At 30.7% G+C, this 19,283-nt stretch overlaps 2 protein-coding genes and 1 pseudogene across 4 annotated transcripts; 2 read left to right on the top strand and 1 right to left on the bottom strand.

Annotated features, from left to right (window-relative positions):
* The first annotated feature begins 632 nt into the window (after positions 1 to 632).
* On the top strand, positions 633 to 2,085 carry LOC124841194 (uncharacterized). The gene is made up of 2 exons (XM_047317417.2): positions 633 to 1,561; positions 1,683 to 2,085. Exons 1-2 carry the CDS (start codon positions 661 to 663, stop codon positions 1,718 to 1,720), a joined length of 939 nt encoding a protein of 312 aa, XP_047173373.1. The 5' UTR covers positions 633 to 660; the 3' UTR covers positions 1,721 to 2,085.
* Positions 2,086 to 4,939: 2,854 nt separating this feature from the next.
* LOC124841196 (HSP20-like chaperones superfamily protein) lies at positions 4,940 to 9,337 on the top strand. 2 transcript variants are annotated; one of them, XM_047317420.2, is made up of 3 exons: positions 4,940 to 5,000; positions 5,439 to 6,368; positions 8,803 to 9,337. In XM_047317420.2, the coding sequence occupies exons 2-3, from the start codon at positions 5,456 to 5,458 to the stop codon at positions 9,033 to 9,035; spliced, it is 1,146 nt and encodes a 381-aa protein (XP_047173376.1). In that variant the 5' UTR covers positions 4,940 to 5,000; positions 5,439 to 5,455; the 3' UTR covers positions 9,036 to 9,337. The 2 variants fall into 2 exon arrangements, with proteins under 2 accessions (XP_047173376.1, XP_047173375.1); XM_047317419.2 differs by having other exon boundaries at positions 8,800 to 9,337.
* Positions 9,338 to 10,677: 1,340 nt separating this feature from the next.
* LOC124841164 (uncharacterized) lies at positions 10,678 to 15,757 on the bottom strand (annotated as a pseudogene). Its single transcript, XR_015786741.1, has 5 exons — positions 15,207 to 15,757; positions 13,555 to 13,664; positions 13,091 to 13,462; positions 11,649 to 12,282; positions 10,678 to 11,255 (listed from the first exon to the last, which is right to left on the bottom strand). The product of XR_015786741.1 is annotated as an uncharacterized LOC124841164 (transcript).
* Between the last annotated feature and the right edge of the window lie 3,526 nt (positions 15,758 to 19,283).

Here is a 19,283-nt window from a genome sequence, read left to right as displayed (position 1 = left end):
TTTTTAGTTTATAAGACATTTTTAAAAGTAAAGATAAGACAAAAGTTTTTAAATTTAAAAGTAAATTTATTCGATAAATTTAAACTGATATTTTTCACCAATAAAATTCTCACATCTTTAGATTAACTTAGTGTGAACTACTATTTGTATACACATTTTATATTAATTTAGTGTAAACAAAAATAAATAAAAATAACTTTTAAAATTAAAAATTCCTTCTCAAATTCTATAGTTGATAAAAAAAATCTACAAAAAACACTAAAAAAAGTTTAAGTTATATCAAATACTTCTTTACTTTGCATCTAGTTTAGGGTTGCTACTAAACATCCATAAAGAAAAGCTTTAATACAGTATTGCATCACATGTATCTACAAACCCTCAAGGAAGCCAAAAGCTCTCTGTAACTTGCCATTATCATTCAAGCATCCTTTGCCTTGTGCAATGGAGAAACAGTTTACCAAGAAAAGCAACCATGATTGCATGACATTATATGACTAACCAAACATCAATAGCAACAAAGGCAAAGGAATCCCTTTCTTGTGCCTCCAATCCTAGGTCATTCTCTCCTTCACACGCAATACATATAACAGTTCCATGTTGTTTCTGTCAAAAAAAGCTCGCTTCTTCCTCAAAACACAGCAACCTTATTATCCTCAAAACATGTCTCTAACAGGTCGTTCTCGTATAGTTGTGAATGGGGTCAGAAGAACAAGAACTTTTCACTATTTCTGGTGCCTGTACTGCCAAAGAACCGTGAGGATACCCTTTACAAACAACGATGGTTCTACATGTCCCTATTGCTTCCACCACCTGCGTTACGAGCTTGATATCTCAAGGCCAAGGCTTCTCATGAACATGCCAAATAACTTGCAACCTTCACCAGCTACTCAACTTTTGCATAACTTGGCCCTCATTCTTGATCCACCTCTAAGGAGGCAAAACAACAACCATTTCAACACAACCACATGGGAAACAGAAAATGAACATGGTGCAGATTCTCAGGCTTGGATCACACTCCGATTTCCAAGACCAACTCCTGCACCTAGGCCTATTTCCCCACCACAAAACATGGTTCCTCCGACCAATGACACCGACACGTTATTAGATGACTTCATCGATGGAATGATTCAGAACAATAACAGACCAGGGCCACCTCCTGCAGCATCTTCTGCCATTGCAGCATTGCCAATGGTGAAACTGACACAAACCCATTTGGGTAGTGATCCCAATTGCCCAATCTGCAAAGATGAGTTTGAGCTCGACATGGAAGCCAGAGAGTTGCCATGCAATCATTTCTACCATTCTGACTGCATCATCCCTTGGCTGCGCATGCACAACACTTGCCCCGTATGCCGATACGAGCTACAAGGTGTGGTTACTCCTAATGCTAATTACAGTTTCCAAAGCGATGAGAATGACCTGAGGTTTGCTTTTGAAGATTTCTCAAACAGCTTGAACTGGATTTGGAACCACTTGGCTTCATTCAGGCCTATTCGTTCAGTCCTAGATTGGACACGGTCCTACTTTGATTTCCAAGAAACTCGTCTTCGTGTTCGTCGAGGTAAGTTCAGTGTGACACATAATAATCATATTATGTAATTTAGTGCTACCTAATGTTATATCATATAATAAAATCTTGATATATATAGTTTGAATGCTGACCAAGGTGCTAGGACTTGCAGGTAGTTCTTCTTGGTGGCGATCATTGTTCGTTGTATAGCTTCATCTGTGAGATCTCTGGAACTGAAACCTGGTTTATCATATCAGACTTATGCCATGGTTAATTAATTTAAGCAGGTAAATGGTTGATTTCAAGGATGAAATTGATACAGAAAATCTGGAAAGCTGCTTCTGGTGCATGTGCCCACAAGTTATGATTGAAAAAAGATTATTTCTTGGTGAAGAACTACATTTCAAAAGGAGATCTTCACCTAGTTTCCTGATTTTTATTTAGAAAAATGATTTATTCTTTACTGATGTCTCTCTTGTCTATATACATTTGCTTTTATTTTCTTTAAATCTCTCCAATGTGAATGCTTGCCGTAATTTCTCTGCTAATTTTCAGTACTCTGACTTTTGGGAGCATTTTAAGGTGTAAATTATTGATTTCATTAAGGATAAAAAATAAAAGGCAAAGAAAATGTAGCCATACGAGAAAAACTATTTGGTAAATTTATTAAAAAAACAATCCATTATATAATTTGTGTGATACATTTAAAAAACCACCACAATGCACATAATTAATAAATATTTATAAGATTTTTTTCCACTTGTGATATGATATATGATAAAAGAAGATTATAATGCTTATAATATTTATAACCCCCACATTTAGGTTGCTTTGATTTTCTGCTGGACATTATTTTTGCTTGTAAAATTTATTTATTTTATTAGCAAAGATCTTCCAAAAACTGTGAAGAAACATTTATGTAAGAAAATCATTAAATTCAAAAAGACAAAATGAAAAAAAAAAATGTGCATAGACATTTTCCTCACCGGTTTGCAAGAATCTAGTCGCGACCGCCATGTGCTACCACTTGGTCACCGGAAGTTGCACCACCCACAATTTGTGCCTTCAAACTCCTCTTCATTCTTATGTCAAGGTACCTTTTCATTTATGTATTTAATTGCAAAATTTGGGGGTTGAGTTTTGTTTAAAAATTTTAAATTATTTTTCTTTTACTTAGCTATTAATATTGAAATAGGTTGTAATGGAGGTGAAAATTTCAAAATATTTAAAAAGTTTTTTTTTAATCATTTACTATATAGATAATTTGGTGTAATCTTCTTTTTATTGAGTTTTGTTACTGAATTGTTGATGAGGATATATGAGTTAGGGGGTGGTGTTTGAGTTGTGTGTTCCATCCAGTTTTTAATGGTGAATTTGCTCTATTTGGATATATTAGGCTTTTTATAGTGTGACTTTATCTTCTTTGGTATATTTTTTATTTATATGAAATTGGACCTAGGTGGTATTGTGTGGTGGATTTGCTGTGATGTCTAATTTCAACATATTTGAAGGAAAAAAAAAACTCTTTTAATACAAGGAAGTTAATTGACAAATATTCTCCTTATTTCCAATTTTAAGTTACTTTTTTTTTTCTAGTTTTACATGTTTTTTTGTTTTTGCAAATTTTCATGCAATTTGATAAAAATTTGTCTATTAACTAATTGTTTGCATAAATTTATATTGCACAACTTGCAATCCTAGACAAACTATTGTTATTAAGATTTTGAATACATGTTCTAAATGTTGTAGAGTCTTTTATTGTACTGGTGTGTTGTTTATAAGAATTTGATGATGTAATAAAAAAAGTGAAATAGGAATTAATGTCTTAGTCCTCATTTAATAATATGAAATATTAAAATGTTTGATTCTCCTTCTTTAGCATTGACTTTTTATAATGAGTATTAGAATATTTATAGTCTGTAGATGAAATCTTTAGAATGATTACTTGGTACTATTGGATGTTGATCAGAGTATAGACATTTGATCTTAACATTACTCACTCATAAAATAAGGTAATTAAAAACTTACTAAATCAAAACACTTATCTATGGTTTAACTTTTTTTAATTATTTAATATTCATTTCCATTAAAAAAAATAGAGAGATTGAATAAATTAGAACCAAGTAAATTTTCCTTCTTTTTAGTGACTTATAGTAGTCTTATGTTTATAGTACTTTTATAATATTTTGTAGAGTATTTATAAATTATATATAATTTCATTCTGATTTACTTTAAGAATTTTATTTACAAATATATATATATATATATATATATATATATATATATATATATATATTGTAAGGTTTTATATCTCACATTTTTTCATTTTTTTTTCTTTAAGACTGAGGAAAAAAAATCCTTTTCAAAATTAACTTTGTATTTTAGCAGTTACTTTTTATGGTATTATATTTCTTGGGTTTAGTTTCTAACACTTATTCATTATACAAACAAAGGTAATTCAACTATCTTAAATCTATCTATTTCTTCCATTCTTAACATTTCTTTTAACTTTTTTATCAATATATATATATATGTGTGTGTGTGTGTGTAATACTTTTATATTTTTATGTAATCTGGAAATTTTATGATCAATCTACTAATTATTTGTTTATGCTGTAAAAAATTTCAGTACATATTTGTGCACATTATATATATATATATATATATATATATATATATATATATATATATATATATATGTATGTATGTATTTCATTTATTTTTAGTACATTATTTTTATGTATTTCATTGATTTAGAAATTCATATTTATTCTTTAACCTTGAATTCGAATAAATATTAAGAGTTAAAGTATAATAGTTTTATGTTTCAATTAAAATATTTGCTTTTAATATTTTGTCTTAACAAAAAATTAGTCCAAAAATATACAAAGTATTTAGTATATTTCATGATAATTTTTTTTAGGGTTTTATTTATCAATTTATTTATTTAAAAATGTATATATTTTTTAAACATATCCTCCATTTAGAAATAACTGGAGTTAAACATACATAAGTTAGATAGTAATAATTTATATCAACTTTCGCTTTAGATACTGATATTCATAATTATAGTTTATATATATATATTTAATTAAATATAACAAATAAAATAAACTTGTTGTACTTAAATGACATAGAAAGGAGTTTAAGATTAAAAAGGTATGTGTGATCACATGCATTAAGATTGAATTATGGACTGTTATCTTGTATAGATAGTAAAAGATAACATATCACTACTTTCTTAAAAATAGATGTTTTTAAGAATTAAATTATATTTAAATTGATTTGTATTATTTTTAATTTAGTTATACAGATAACATGGTATAAAACTTTTATATATATATATATATATATATATATATATATATATATATATATATATATATATATATATATATATATATATATATATATATATATAAAGCCTAACTCTCATTCTCTCTTCACTGAATTGAGGCGCCGCATGAGGCATATCTGCTTCGCCCATTTTGTAAGTTTCTTGACACTGATTTCTAATTTTTTTTGAGTTGTTTTTGCATTTGAAGATTGAGATTTGACACTCATTGTTCTATATATGAATATTGGATTTTGGGAATTTGGGTTTTATATATGAATATTGTTGCCTCATATTGGTAATAGTAATAGGACTTTACTCAAACTTTTTATCTGACTCTAATTCAATAAACCCTAAATCCTTCTTCCAAGAACTGGATATGACTCTCAACTTGTCATCCCAAGGCCATCATAAGAAGACCCTCAAGAGTGACTAGACTTTTAAAACAGTTTTCAATGGGATTGTCTAACAAGTTTGTAAATATATTCATACAAAACAGGAAGATGTATTTTACCTTGATTTTTATTACCTATTAGAAATTGTAAACTATAAATATAATATTAAATAAATGTAGTTGTAAATTCTTTGTTTCAGTTTAATCTGCAGCACTCATGAATTTGAGAAGAGATCTTGTTTATAAGAGAAGGGCTGTCAAACCAGTAGCAACTGATAGTGATAGAAAATTTCTCATTGAATTCATTGTCACTACCTATTTGGGACCTGATGTCAAGTCTGATGATCCAAGATGTTCTTTTATCCAAAGACGAATGGCTGGATCCCCACAGTACACATTGAGTGATTTGGGATCTTCATATGTTACCATTGCTTTTTTGGAGAGATTGTATTACTATGTCCTCAGACATTCTCCTCTTGAACATATCTTAGATCTTAATATGTTCCATATGTATCTGAAGGGAAAATTAGTTCTGCCCTCCACAGATTTTATACAAAATAGCAAGCAGTTCACCAGTTTTTTCCCCTTGGATCTTCATGAACAGAAATGGTATCCTTATAGCTTCAGAATTATTAAAGGGATTGTTTTAATTGATGATCCTTCCACAGAATGCATCAAAGAGGAGGATTTAAATAGATTCAAGTCTTTAACTGGTGCCAGCACTCTCGAGGTAAATCTTAGTGAATGTTTGGAAAATGACGGTGGTCACAATTTTAAGAACAAAAGACAGGAGATTATTCAAAATATGGAATGTCAATCAGAAAGTTCTCAAGAAGGACACAAGAGAAAGCATATTGATGATACACAGTCAGTTCTAGGCCCTGTGTTCCCTACAAAACACAATGTCAAGGTTAATCCTTCCAATAACACATGCAAATCTAATGTGCCAACATTCATGCCCCTTCTATCTGTTCCTGATACTGAAGTCTGGAATCAGGATTGTTCTCTTGTTTTAACTGGGACAGCAAGAAAAGGAATATTTGGTCCATCTGTTGGTATTGTGGATATTGGTATTGGTGAAGTGGCATATCTATTCCGTGTTTCCTTAGCAGGAGTTCAGAAAAATTTTGGTAAGTTCTCTTCATTTACTCTGGTTTTTCTGTCATTTGTAAGGGTATGTTTAAGTAAACTTTTCTGTAAACTATTTAAAAAAAAAATGAAGTGAATTTTTTTTCATAAATTAAACCGATTTTGAATAAACTTATATGAGAATGTTTCTGCAGATTATAGTTTGTTCATAAGCTTTTTTTAGACTTTGAAGAAGTTTATATATTTATATTTTTCTTTACTTGAAAGTGTTTATGAAAAAATTTCATCCAAGTAGGTCCTTATTGTCCTGTTGGAGGGGTTGTTATTCAATTTATCATAAATGGACATGACCAGAATATGCATTATACCATGGAACTTTTTGTATCTTGATCAGAAGTCATAAATATTATCCAACTGCTTGGAACCTGCTTTTATTATGGGCTGATTGTTATTCTGTTAGTTAAGAATTCATTCATTTGGACAAACATTATGAGTGCTTAGAACTGCTACTGTCATGGTCTCCATGTGGTAGTTAGTTGTTTTGTTTGGTTCTGTTTATGTTGTACCAACTGTACAAATTTATACATAGACCTTTAGTTAGCACTATGTATGTACAAGTATTTCATTTCTTTCATAATTCATTCTCATTGGATCTGTGTGTGAGTGTGGGAGACATGTTTTTTAACAAAAAAGTATCAGAGTAGGAGAATAAAGTAGATACTGTCATGGTTTTTGCAAACATGAGTACAAATGTCACGCTTACTTTGACAATCATGAAAGCCAACTTAACTCAATTAGCCATTAGTGACATGGTAATGAGATTGCCTAAACTATCTTCCCGTGACAAGATGTGTGAAGTTTGTATCATTAGAAAATAATCCAAAAATTTAATTAGTTCTTATTTACAGAAGTTGCTCATTCTGACATGTCTGAGCAACTTGCAGTGTCACCTCTAGAAGGAAACAAATATTTCATTTCATTTGTTGATGAGTACAGTGGGTGTATTTGATAAAAAACTAGAGATGATGTATTCTTAAAACTGTTTAAAATTGAAACGATCCTGAAAAAATATCAAAAACTCTTAAAAAAAAAACTGAACCAATCAAGACTGAAATCTCTTTAGATTTTTTGGATCTACTCTTTTCTCAACTGAATTGTTTGATTAACTGAAGTAAACTGAGTCAAATAGCTTATGGTATTTAAATATAGTGTTTTATATTTATAGTTAATTGGCAATTAACATACATACATGAATATGTTTCTTGAAAGTTGTTCACTTGTTTAATTGTATTTTAATTATAATTATAATATATTTATATTTATTAAAACAAGATAACAAATTTGTACGTAATTTTTATATATAATTATGAATATAACATCAATCATACAAAAGTAATGCAGAACATGTTCTCTATTTAATATGGAACATTATTTTAGACATGTGCATGTACTAAAAAAACAATATAAATAAGAAAATCACTCATATTAAATAAGTAATAAGATCAAATACATAACACAAATAAACGGAATAAAACACTCCAAAAAGACATCAAGTACAAAAACAGAAAAGAAAAAAAATACAAGGTAGAAGAAGACACCAACCACTACTATGAAGACAAAGTTGGAAATGTTGACGCAGGAGCTGGAGATTGTGACATGATGGTAGTGAATAAACGGGTCCTTTTAACCCGAATCTTTGTGCTTGAACGGATTGATGTGGTTTAGAAATCTTTGGTTTTAACAAGCAACTAAACAATCTTGTTGTGTCTCCCTACCTGAAATTCATGTCATCTTGTTGTGTCTCCCTTATTCACATTATCAATTGAGTATCCAAGAATACTCTTGATTTTAATAACATTACCTGAGAATTAGTTGTTCTGTTGTAACTTTTTTTCATTCCAGTAAAAAATTGTGTATAGACCTCTTGTTAGTTCTATATATATTGAATGCTAAGCCCTCAATAAAATACAAGCATTTCATTTCTTTCATAACTCATTTTTCTTCGAACTGGTTGTGAGAGAGGTATTTCTTAAACAGAAATATGATATTTTTCTTAATGTTGGTGAGAACAGCTATTGATAGCTTGTTTGTGTGTAGGAAGACCTTTAAGAAGAATATGAACTTCAATGCTGTGACATCTTTTAATATATAAACAGCATTCAAGAACTGATAATTCTAGTAATGAACATGATATTCTATTAAAGCTAATACCTATTTCAACACCAAGAACAAAAAAAAAATGAAGGGGAGGGTTCACAGAAGTGTAAAACAAAGTGATGTAGTGAAAGTGTGACCATTTTCAATTGCAAATGGCTTCAATTAGAGTCTGTCTCAACTGATCCTTGTCCTGTTTTCCTTTTTTCAGAAAATCCATCAATCTTCATCTAGTGATAAACTCACAACACCCTGACCTGTACTCATGTTTTCCATAAAGATTCTTTCTTGATTGTTGATTAACATTATACTTTGTAGCAGGTACGTTTAGTTGTGATGTTCAATCTAATGGGAGGGTTCTGATCAAAGGGGTGGTAACTGGTGGAAAAACCATAAGAAAACAAGCACGAGTTTTTGAGATGAAAATTCGGAAGTTATGTCCACCTGGACCATTCACACTTTCATTCAGTCTTCCAGGACCTGTTGATCCAAGACTCTTCGTGGCTAACTTCAGGGCTGATGGCCTTTTGGAAGGAATTGCAATCAAGCAGTAGTTAAGGGGCAAGAGTTGGGAATCAAGCTTTTTTTAAGGCCAGAACCCAGATATGTCTCTTTCAGAGAATTGTTAATGACCTACTTTTGTTGGTAACTGTTAAGGTGAATGTTCTAGTTTCTTTTTTATGGTTCACTGGAAATGATCTTGTTAGACTAGTTATAAAGAATTAACATGTTTATGCAGGGAGGCATTGATTTTTGTTTAATCATAGGGGTGAATGCCTAACTAGGGGATGGGAATTGGAGTTTTTTAGTATCATTTATTGATAGTTGGTGGAAAAATATGATTTGAATTTCTTTACCTTCTATCCCATTCAACTCTTTTACATTTGCACACATCTAATGAGCAAAGTAAGAATGTGAAAGATAAGGTAATTAGTTTATCATGTGGTCTTTAGAGAAGATTAAAATGATAATTTGATTATTTTTAATGATATATTGTGTGGTCCATATTGTTATAAGCATCTTGTTGAAGTTGTGATTATGAACTATATTTAAAGTTTATAGTATTTCATATTCTACTAATTTAAACCTCATTTAAAATAATATTTTATTATTGATTGTCTCTTCTATTTAACTACAAAAAACAATTCTTTACATGAGAATCCTCTAGATCCAAATTGATATGTTCATAATACTCTCAAGTTTCTATCATAACACTATCATTAACCATTCTTGTAAAGAAAACAATATGCTTTAATAAGTGGCTTTTAAATTTAACAATTTTATTTAGTTTGTAAAGTGAAATTTGATTCTCCATAAGCACTCATAAATTCATGCCCTTCATCAATCCTATTCCAAATTTTCTACAATTTTTTCAAGCGAATTGAGTACAAGAAATAAGTATAATAACTGATTCAGTTCCTTCTATCCTCCACCCATGAAATTTTGCTATTCATAGATCATTAAGTTCCTTCTACTTCTATAATTTGTAGAGGCATAAACAATAACCATATAGTAAGTGACTAGACCATTATTAAAATAGAAAGATATGTGATGACAAAGAAATATGCAGTTTGGATCTAAATTTTTTTAATTTCCACCAAAGAAAGAAAACTTGACAAAGACCTGACTATTTTAAGTCACTTGTAGAAGACTGGGTCAATTTGGCTACGAAACCACCTTTGAGAGCTAAGCTTATTTCCATAATTTAAACCTATACTTCCACAAATTTTTATATTTTAGATTATATAATCTAAAATATTTTTTATTTCATATTTTAGAACGTAAAATCTAAATTAGAAATCTTTGTGTTCTGAAATACACAATCTATAATAAAAAAATTGTATTCCAAGTTATGTAATCTAGAATAAATTTTTTATTTTTTATTTTAAAATCTATAATATAAATTACAAAAAAATGTATTTCAGAATATAAAAATTTAAAATTTATGAGATTACTAGTTGAAATTATTAAGGTGCCGAAAGAAATGGACCATTTAAAATTTCAAGTTCGAATTTGACATTATAGGACCACCACAACATCTGAAGCTGTTTCATTTTATCATTGAAAATTATCCCTTTTTTTATTTTTATTTTCCAGAACACATGGAATTAACTTTTACGTTTCTCTTACGATTTCCTTTGACCCCTTTTTTTAACAGTAAAAGATCTGTCTCTACAACAGAGCACAGCCATGGTGTTTCTTGATGGATGAATTTGAATTCTTATTTTCTTTCAAATGCAGGGAGAATGTGGAAGCATAGAGCTATACAAGTGTGACTAATTTATCTCTTTGCTAGATATTACTGTAGATGTTTTACAGATTCAGATGCTGAAAGAACCCACATTTCTTTGCATATCATACGCTTGATCGAATACAAGGGATGGTTCTTCTGACATCTGAAAGCCAATTTGCTCTTGATCACGCTGTTTGTTAGTTGACCCCTTTGGGATCAATTTCATTCTTCATAGAATATATAGTACTAGATGAGAGGCCTGCCAATTTTCTGGCTTTGACCCTTTACCCACCGGAGCTTTACATGGTGGTTGCATGCTTCAAGTAAAATTAAGGCAAATTAAAATTCAAAGGAAGCTTCTTCCTTCTGTAGTCTGAACAAAACTTGCAAAGCATCATTATCCCTTGCATGTCTCCAGGATCCTTCATCAGGCAACATCCATATCATCAGATGTGGTATCATTGACAAAAAGAAAAAGAAATTAACAGCATACAAAGTCCCATTAGCAATATTTCCCCTCGGAAATCACCACCCGCTGATGCTGCACACAATAAAGGAAAAAGGGAAAAGTAAAAACAAGGTTCTAAGAAAATGCAGCAAATCAAGAGAACACCATAATTCAATTAATTTAGTATGTTCAAAAAAATCCCAGTCACCTGATACAGCAACTGATGATTTTAAAGGTAATATAAACTGCTACTGCTTTCAACTTCTTTAAATGTAATTGACATGCATGTAGGTGATGATGTGTAAAAAAAATACCGAGTGACCATGCCATCAAAAAGATTAGTGGCTCCACAAAGTATAACAAAAACTTCTGAAAGAATGCTTTAATAATATGTTGTCAGCATGATGCAAATCTTATCAGTTCCAAGTTTCAACTACAGCCAAGCATGAGAACTAAAGGTGAGTCTACATGACCAGATACACTTACATATAGAGGATGGAGCATGCATCTGAGACACCAATTTTTTAGATGTTTCTATACCCTGCCGACGCTTGGATCCATGATACAGATCAGAAGCTTCTTCAGTAGTGTGGCTGGCAGAATTCGAGGTGGGGGCAGCAGAAGGTGAATAATCAGGGGAAATGGATGGTTTAGAATAAGATTTTGGTGAAGAGATGGGATGATGTACGAAGCCACTATATGGACAAGGATCAGGAGGATGCTCAGGCACAACAGATGGTGCAGGTGAAGATACTTCACAGTCAAAACAGGGAGATGGCTCAGCAGTTGCAGGTGATATTGGAGAGTACGGACTAGCAGGATGTGGTGAAGTTGATGGCTCAGAGTGATCACTTAACTGTGGGGATGGAGCTGGAGAAGGAGAAGGTGAGGATGCATGAAGTTTTTTCTTCAAGAAAGTAGATAGTCTGACTTCTTTAACTCTGCCAAAAACTGAGTTATCAAGGCCAAGATTTTTGCCAGCAGAACCTGTTATTGTTTGAGCTAATTGTTTTAATCTTTGGGGCAAGAGGCTACCAAAGCCTGGCATGATTGAAGCCTGGACTACTACTGGAGGAGCTGTCGTTGAGCCATTTTCATTTGTTATTTGCACGTACACATTCTGCCAAAAATGTCACACGGTGTTAGATATCATGCAATGCGAACAATATGTATAGATGCATATATTAGCAACTGTGAATGGACTCAATTCCAACTTCTGATATTTTCCTGCAGCAAGCAGGATTTAGGATAAGGTGGATTCAATGGATTGACTTTTGTACATCATTCAGTGAAATTTCAATACCTCAATGTACAAAACAAGACAAACTATCATTCTCATTCGATTCATTTTGGGCTATGCTTCTTTGATTGTGCAAAGAATGAAAAAGCACAAATTGGATATCAATAAAATCTAAATTACAAAAATGGCAATACAACATGATTTTTGGGAATCCAAAAAGTGCATTGTTTTCCAACTACTAAAACAGGTAAACTAAAATTTTCATTTATGACCAAGAGAGCCGTAGCCATAAGTTTTCCCATCCCAGTAAAACCTATATAGAATTTGTTATCTTCGAGAAAAAATGGAAATAGTAATAATAATAATGAACATCTCTTATGGAATAAATTTCTGCCCACTTTGTTCTCTGTATTAAAAATTAGACATTTTGCTTTCTTCTTCCTTCCATAAAGATTTCAGTTAAAAAAGTTCTGATTACATTTTTGGTCCCTCTACTATGACTATTGTATGATTTAGGCCTGAAGAATTTTTTTGCTCAAATTTAGTCCCCAAGTTTTGTCATTAGATGCAAGTAGGGTCTGAAACAAATCTGAAATATACTACAGTTTTAGAGTTTGAAGTGAGTGGCATTTATAAATCAAAATTGAAACCCCTAAAATAACAAGGGAATCAGGTTATGGGGAAGTACCTCGTCAGAGTTTAGATGCAATCCAAACTTCAATTCTTCCTTGAAGTCATCAAAATTCTCCAGTATTTCAGATATTGAATTATTAAGAGTAAAATTAAACAGAACCTCAGGCATCTGCCAAATGTAAGCAGAGTACGGTGGTATTACAGTTAATCCTCCAGGAAACTTCAAGATTTCAAATATCGATGCATTCCCAAATATTGGTGGTGTCAAAGTCAGGTTGGATTGCTTGAGAAACAGTTCAATCAAAGATGATCTCAGCACACTCAAGGACACTGGATTTATTGAACCGTTCATCGGATCACACAGAACACCAAACACCACGTCAGTACAGTTAGGTGTAATACTTTGGTGCATGGACAGGATAGCCACCTGTTAAGATACAACAGCTTATAAGCCCCTTTGTATGCATAAACAGAATCTTAGGGAAAACTAAAAATATAAGAACAGAAGCATGCAGAAACCTTTGTATTTGGTAGAGCTATTTCGCCATATATATCATATTCTAACGTTTCAATATATGGAATAAGCTGTGAAACTGGATTTTCCAGTCTGAAGGATGTCTGGACAGCAGCTGGAAATATGTTCAATCAAATAAATAATCAATAAACTCAGTAATGTCAAAGAATTTTAACAGAGACACAGTCTATAATGCAGAAGATTGATCTAAGAAGAATAACAGAAAAAGAGATCAATACACAAACTTATTAGGTACAGTTGAGCAGATCACACATATTGCACAGAAACAAAGGATATGAACAATAAAAGGACTTTGCACAGTACAGATTTGCAATTTGCAACCTAAATAATTTACTCATATTGGAGGTAGTCACACAATGTAGGCCATCAAAGCATTGTTCTTTGACTTGAGTGGATCATGTTTTGAATCTATGTTCAAATCTTAGTGAGGTAATGTTTTTGTTGTTAATGATGTGATTAAAATCTTTGAAACACACTATTCCTGGATTTCTACAGAATATCCTAACATTCTCCAACTTAGGTTATAAAAGTTTCAGGAAACTAAAATGTTATACTCCGTGACGAAGCATTGTTAGGCTATTTTATAGCAGTGAGTAGCTGACTACTACTTTCAAGATCAACCTATATAATTACCCATAAACAATAATTTACAATTGTAACTACTAACAAGTTTTTGTTGTATAAAAAGAATTGAAATACAAAAGGTATCACGAGTTCTATATACGATTATCTGAAGGGAAGAAGAACAAACTGCTCTTACTGATAATTTAGAGCTTCATTCAAATAACAACTTTATAATTCTACACAAAATTACTCCAATATTTAGTTCCATACAAACTAATTTTACAAACATTCTTTTAAAATTTTTACATCGAGTGACTCGTACCAATCAGCATTTTAAATTCTTGAGCCAATATAAGCAATACATACACAACCTTTCACCAAATTCATGGGTTAAGCATATCACATTAGCCCATACCGAAGTAAATCCAAGACAGATGTGCACACACAATCAAACAGACAAAACCAGATAAGCATGTCAGATGCCAACAAACCATGGCACCTCTCAAAAAATCAAAGCATTAATTATACAGAACATTAATGATAGTTTGACAGCTATTCTTGCGGTTCCTCTTGGCATGTACTGCATCAAATAATTTTTGTTCACACAACTTTTCCCCAAAATTTATACAAGAAAAACCCTGCATTTGAATTTCCAGAACATCAAGTAAAGTGATAACAAACATCAGACTCAATCTAACCTCTACATCCACATGCCCAAGTGCCCAAAGGATTAGATATAATTCCTCATTGAACAATTAAAGAAGAAACTCTGCACTAATTCACTAAAAACACCAGAAAATCTAATTTTGAGGAACAAAATCATAACCAAGCCCCAATTTCTTCAAAACCTGAATTCCTGATAACCACTCAGTACCCCCTGATGACTGATATCAAATACACGATGGAAAAGATAAAATTTCCAATCATTCGATCACTGTAATACTAAAAAATTGACAATCAAAATATCAGATAACCCAAATGCAAAATTTTTAAACTATTCCATATATCATAAGACCCAAAACCACAAAGAAGGCAATTGTTGGGAAGGAAAGGGAAATCGATTGAGACTGACCATTTTGCTTAATTACATCTCTTGCATCAAAACTATAAGTAACGTTGTGCCTGGGAAGAACCCAAAAGAGTGAAGAAATCAAAGCCGACAAACTGAGAAGGAGAAGGAACAGACACTTGAAACTGAATGGTCGAAGAAGGACCCAACAGAGTGGAGCCTCAACCTCACTCCCACCACTCTGCCCTTCTTCCTGCACATGCTGTTGCTCACTTTTCCCCATTTCCACAGCATCTGGAATCACCACCACACCCTCTTTCTCTCTCTCTACACAACACCACTCAACACCAAGAATAAGAATAAGAGGCCAAAGCCTTGTTCATGAGACTTTTGGCCATCACACCCTTCTCTCTCTAGAAAATCCACTGAACCCACTTCCCTCTCTTAACCGTAAGCTATCTCTACCTATACTTGTAAATGCAAACTCTCTCTTTTATTCCCTTTCTCTTTCTCAATTTTATTTTTTTTCAATTAGGGCTAACTTTTAGGCTACCGAACGTTGAGGAGAAGCAAAGGTGAAAGAGAAAGATAAAGGGTGTACGAGCCTAAAGCCAAAAGAATATTATGTTACCACCGTAGTATTATCCTTATCATTATCACCCACACACAAAAAATAAACAAAAAGCAAGAACTACCACCATTTCTTTTTTACTATATTTTTACCAACTCAAAACTACTGTTCAAAATTCATTTATAAAAAACCAATAGCCCTTTTCAAAATCTGCATGCGAGATTCTTCCTGAAAATGCTAGCTGTTAAGGTTATTATCTTATTCCAAAATTTCCAACACCCGCTACAATTTGATGATGATTTGCAATTTTGAGTTGGCATCTACTGCTACAAATACAAGCATTCAATAAGATTTTTTGTTCATTAGTAATAATAATTTGTGGTTTGATCAACGTGTGATTAAGAATAATATTTGACTGGAGAATGAATGTGGTTAATTTAGCTGAGGATGCTTTTGTGTGGAAGAAGCTGGGAAATTGGCTAATGAAACAGAGCCACGTGTGGGCAGTGAGGAGTGGAGAATCATGTTATTGGTCTCTACACCAATGAGACTCATGATATGTGCACGTTGTAATTGTCAGACCCAAACACTGCACACCAACAACACCTTCCACTTTCTCACCATCATGCATGTTTATGTTTTTTATTGCACCATTCAACAAAACGCGTTCTCTCTGTGTAAAAGTACTTTTTTTTATGTACAAAACTACTTAAAACAACACTAATTTATAACCATATATGGGGTTCACCGTGATAAACCACTCTCTACTCTCGTCAAATTTGTTAAATGAATGGAAATCACAACAACGTGTAGGCAAAAGCATTGTTTGGTGTAAAATATTACTGAAATAGATATATTGTAAAACATTATAAATATTGCAAAAACATTATTTCACTTTGACATGGTTTTATGAAGAAAAAAAATATGCCTAAAAGTAATAGGTCCATGACATAGATAGAAAGAAATATTCATGTCTTGTGATGGACAGTTAGTATATGTAACATTTATTATTTATGAATAGGGAGTATTTTAATATCTACTTCTAAACAAGACAGATGAATATCATATTACGAGTATTTATTATTTATAAAAAAATAAAAATATATTTTATATTTATAAATTAAATTTTAACAAATTTAATATTAGTTAATATTTTATTAAATTAAATTAAATTAAAATTATATTTATATTTAATTTAATTTAATTTATATTTTATATATTTTGAAAATTTATGAAATATTTTTTTTAAATATATGTGATATTTATGAATATTCACTGATTTTAAAATACATGTACATATTTTTAAATGGATATTCACGCATGATAATAAATAGAACTTTTTTTTGTAGATAAACACTATTTATCTCTGACGGATCTGTTATTATTTCTAAACACGATTTTAATATAATTTTTGTAAGAATTTATTAGTTTAAAATAATTTAAACTGGAATCGTGTTATATTAACATAATTTTAATTTTAAAAATATTTTGAAATAAATAGTATGATCTTGGCACAATTTTAAAAATATTACTTTGACATGTTTGTTAATTTTCGTAATTTTTTCAAAATGTGTCCTTTTTCTAAAACATTGAACCAGAACGGTGGTTTTGCCCATTTTATGAGTGAGGCTGATATCAAATTCATGAGGTTGAAGATTCACTAGGTTGGAGTGAAACACGGAACAATACCCTCTCAACAAGATAACTAAAAAGTAATATTTTAGTGAATTATTTAGTTTTGATATTGCACCAGTTAATTGGGGTGTTTCACTACCATAAGTTTCAATAATTTATAATTTAGTGTATACTTTAATTTTATTAAAGTTGTTTTGGTGTGATTTCTTTTTATTTGGATGCCTCTAGTGATCGGTGACTAATATTTGATTGTACGTTGCACTTGCTTAAAATATTACAACATTAACACGTGGTTACAGTTAGGTATCAATTACTAATTACTAAACGTCTGGAGAAAAGAAAGAGCTTATTTATAGTGTTAATGATTTCATATAAAAATAAACCGGATTGGTATTTTGTTTTCATAAATTATTAACAATTTAGTATACTCGAGTTATAGGTATATTTGAGAAGAGAATATGAATCCAAACACAAAGAATTAACATTATTCTTAACCAAAATTTTAAAACAATAGTTTATTGGATCTTTATTAGGGATGATAACAGGTCGAGTCGGATACGGATAATGTCTACTCACAACTCGATCCGACAAAAAAAATTCACCTGCTATCCGATTCGTTATTCGTACGGATATCCGCTTAAAAATTATCTGCGGATATTTTAAAACCTACGGATACTCGTAATACTCGCGGATATCTATAAATATTTAAAAAAAATGTTTTTATAAATTATTAAAACAAAATTTAAATAAAATTACAAAAATATATAAAATATAATATAAATTAAATTAAATATAAATATAATTTTAATTTTAATTAAATTTAACCTTATAAAATATAAATTAATTTTAATATTAATTTAATTTAATTAATAAAATATAAATTAAATTTTTATTATTTACAAGTAACGAACATCCGTACCTGACTCATTTATAAACGGGTATTAAAATACTCTATCCATAACGAAAAGTAATAAATATTTACGAATTTTATCTACGGATATTCATCGACGCTAATTTTTTTTGTCATGTTTTCTTATTTCTATTCATAAAATAGACTCACTCTTATAATATTTTATATATTATAACATTTATATATTTGTATAATTTTGAACTATGCCACGGTGCATTCTTGAACCATCTAAACGAGTTCGAAATTAATTTTACAATGGGCATGGCTTACTGTAAACGAAGGAGATAAGTTACCAACTTGAAAAGTGATAGAATTTTTGTGTCCACTAATTTAGAGATAAGAACAAAAGCAACAAAAGAAGGTCTCGTGATAATCTAGAATCTTGCAATTAGCAACGAAAAAGATAACAAAAAAAAGTGACATAACTCACATTCCATAAGGATATGGTTTGTACATTTTTCTTTTCTTAAACTAAAGTAACGACGACTTCGTTAATTGAAAGAGAGAGAAATTTCGCTCACTCTTTTTCTTCAATTGATCCAGTTTTACAACAACAAGAAAGTCATTTCCTTTATATAGGTACAAACAAACAAACACAGCACTAAAATAATGATAAAAATCTTACATGATTAAATACGATTGTTTTTATTTTTAATTAAATATCTAAAGAATAATTCCTTTCTTTTATCTCCATTTATAAAATTGTATTATGTGAGATTTCTATTTTCGTAAACCAAGAGATCAAAATAATTTAGTTTTCTTACAGAATCACGTTTGGTACATTTTAGTAAAAGAGAAACTAGAAAAAAAAACCATTTTTTAAGACTACAAATAAATAATACATTATTTTGTAAATAGTATTAGGTTTATAAGAAATGAGAATTTGCGAGGGAAAATTTAGATTCACATTTAAATTTCCAACAATCAACTAATTATAGTTTTTAAAAATAATTTAATTTTTATGTATTTTTTTAATATACAACAAATTGGAAAACAAGTATAACTATTAATCAGTATACAAATC

Source organism: Vigna umbellata, chromosome 5 (genome assembly GCF_029865625.1).
Source record: "Vigna umbellata cultivar VRB3 chromosome 5, Vumbellata_1.0, whole genome shotgun sequence".
NCBI lineage: Eukaryota > Viridiplantae > Streptophyta > Magnoliopsida > Fabales > Fabaceae > Vigna > Vigna umbellata.
The sequence above is the reverse complement of the archived record's forward strand: the minus strand, read 5'-3'. Positions and strand labels throughout refer to the sequence as shown.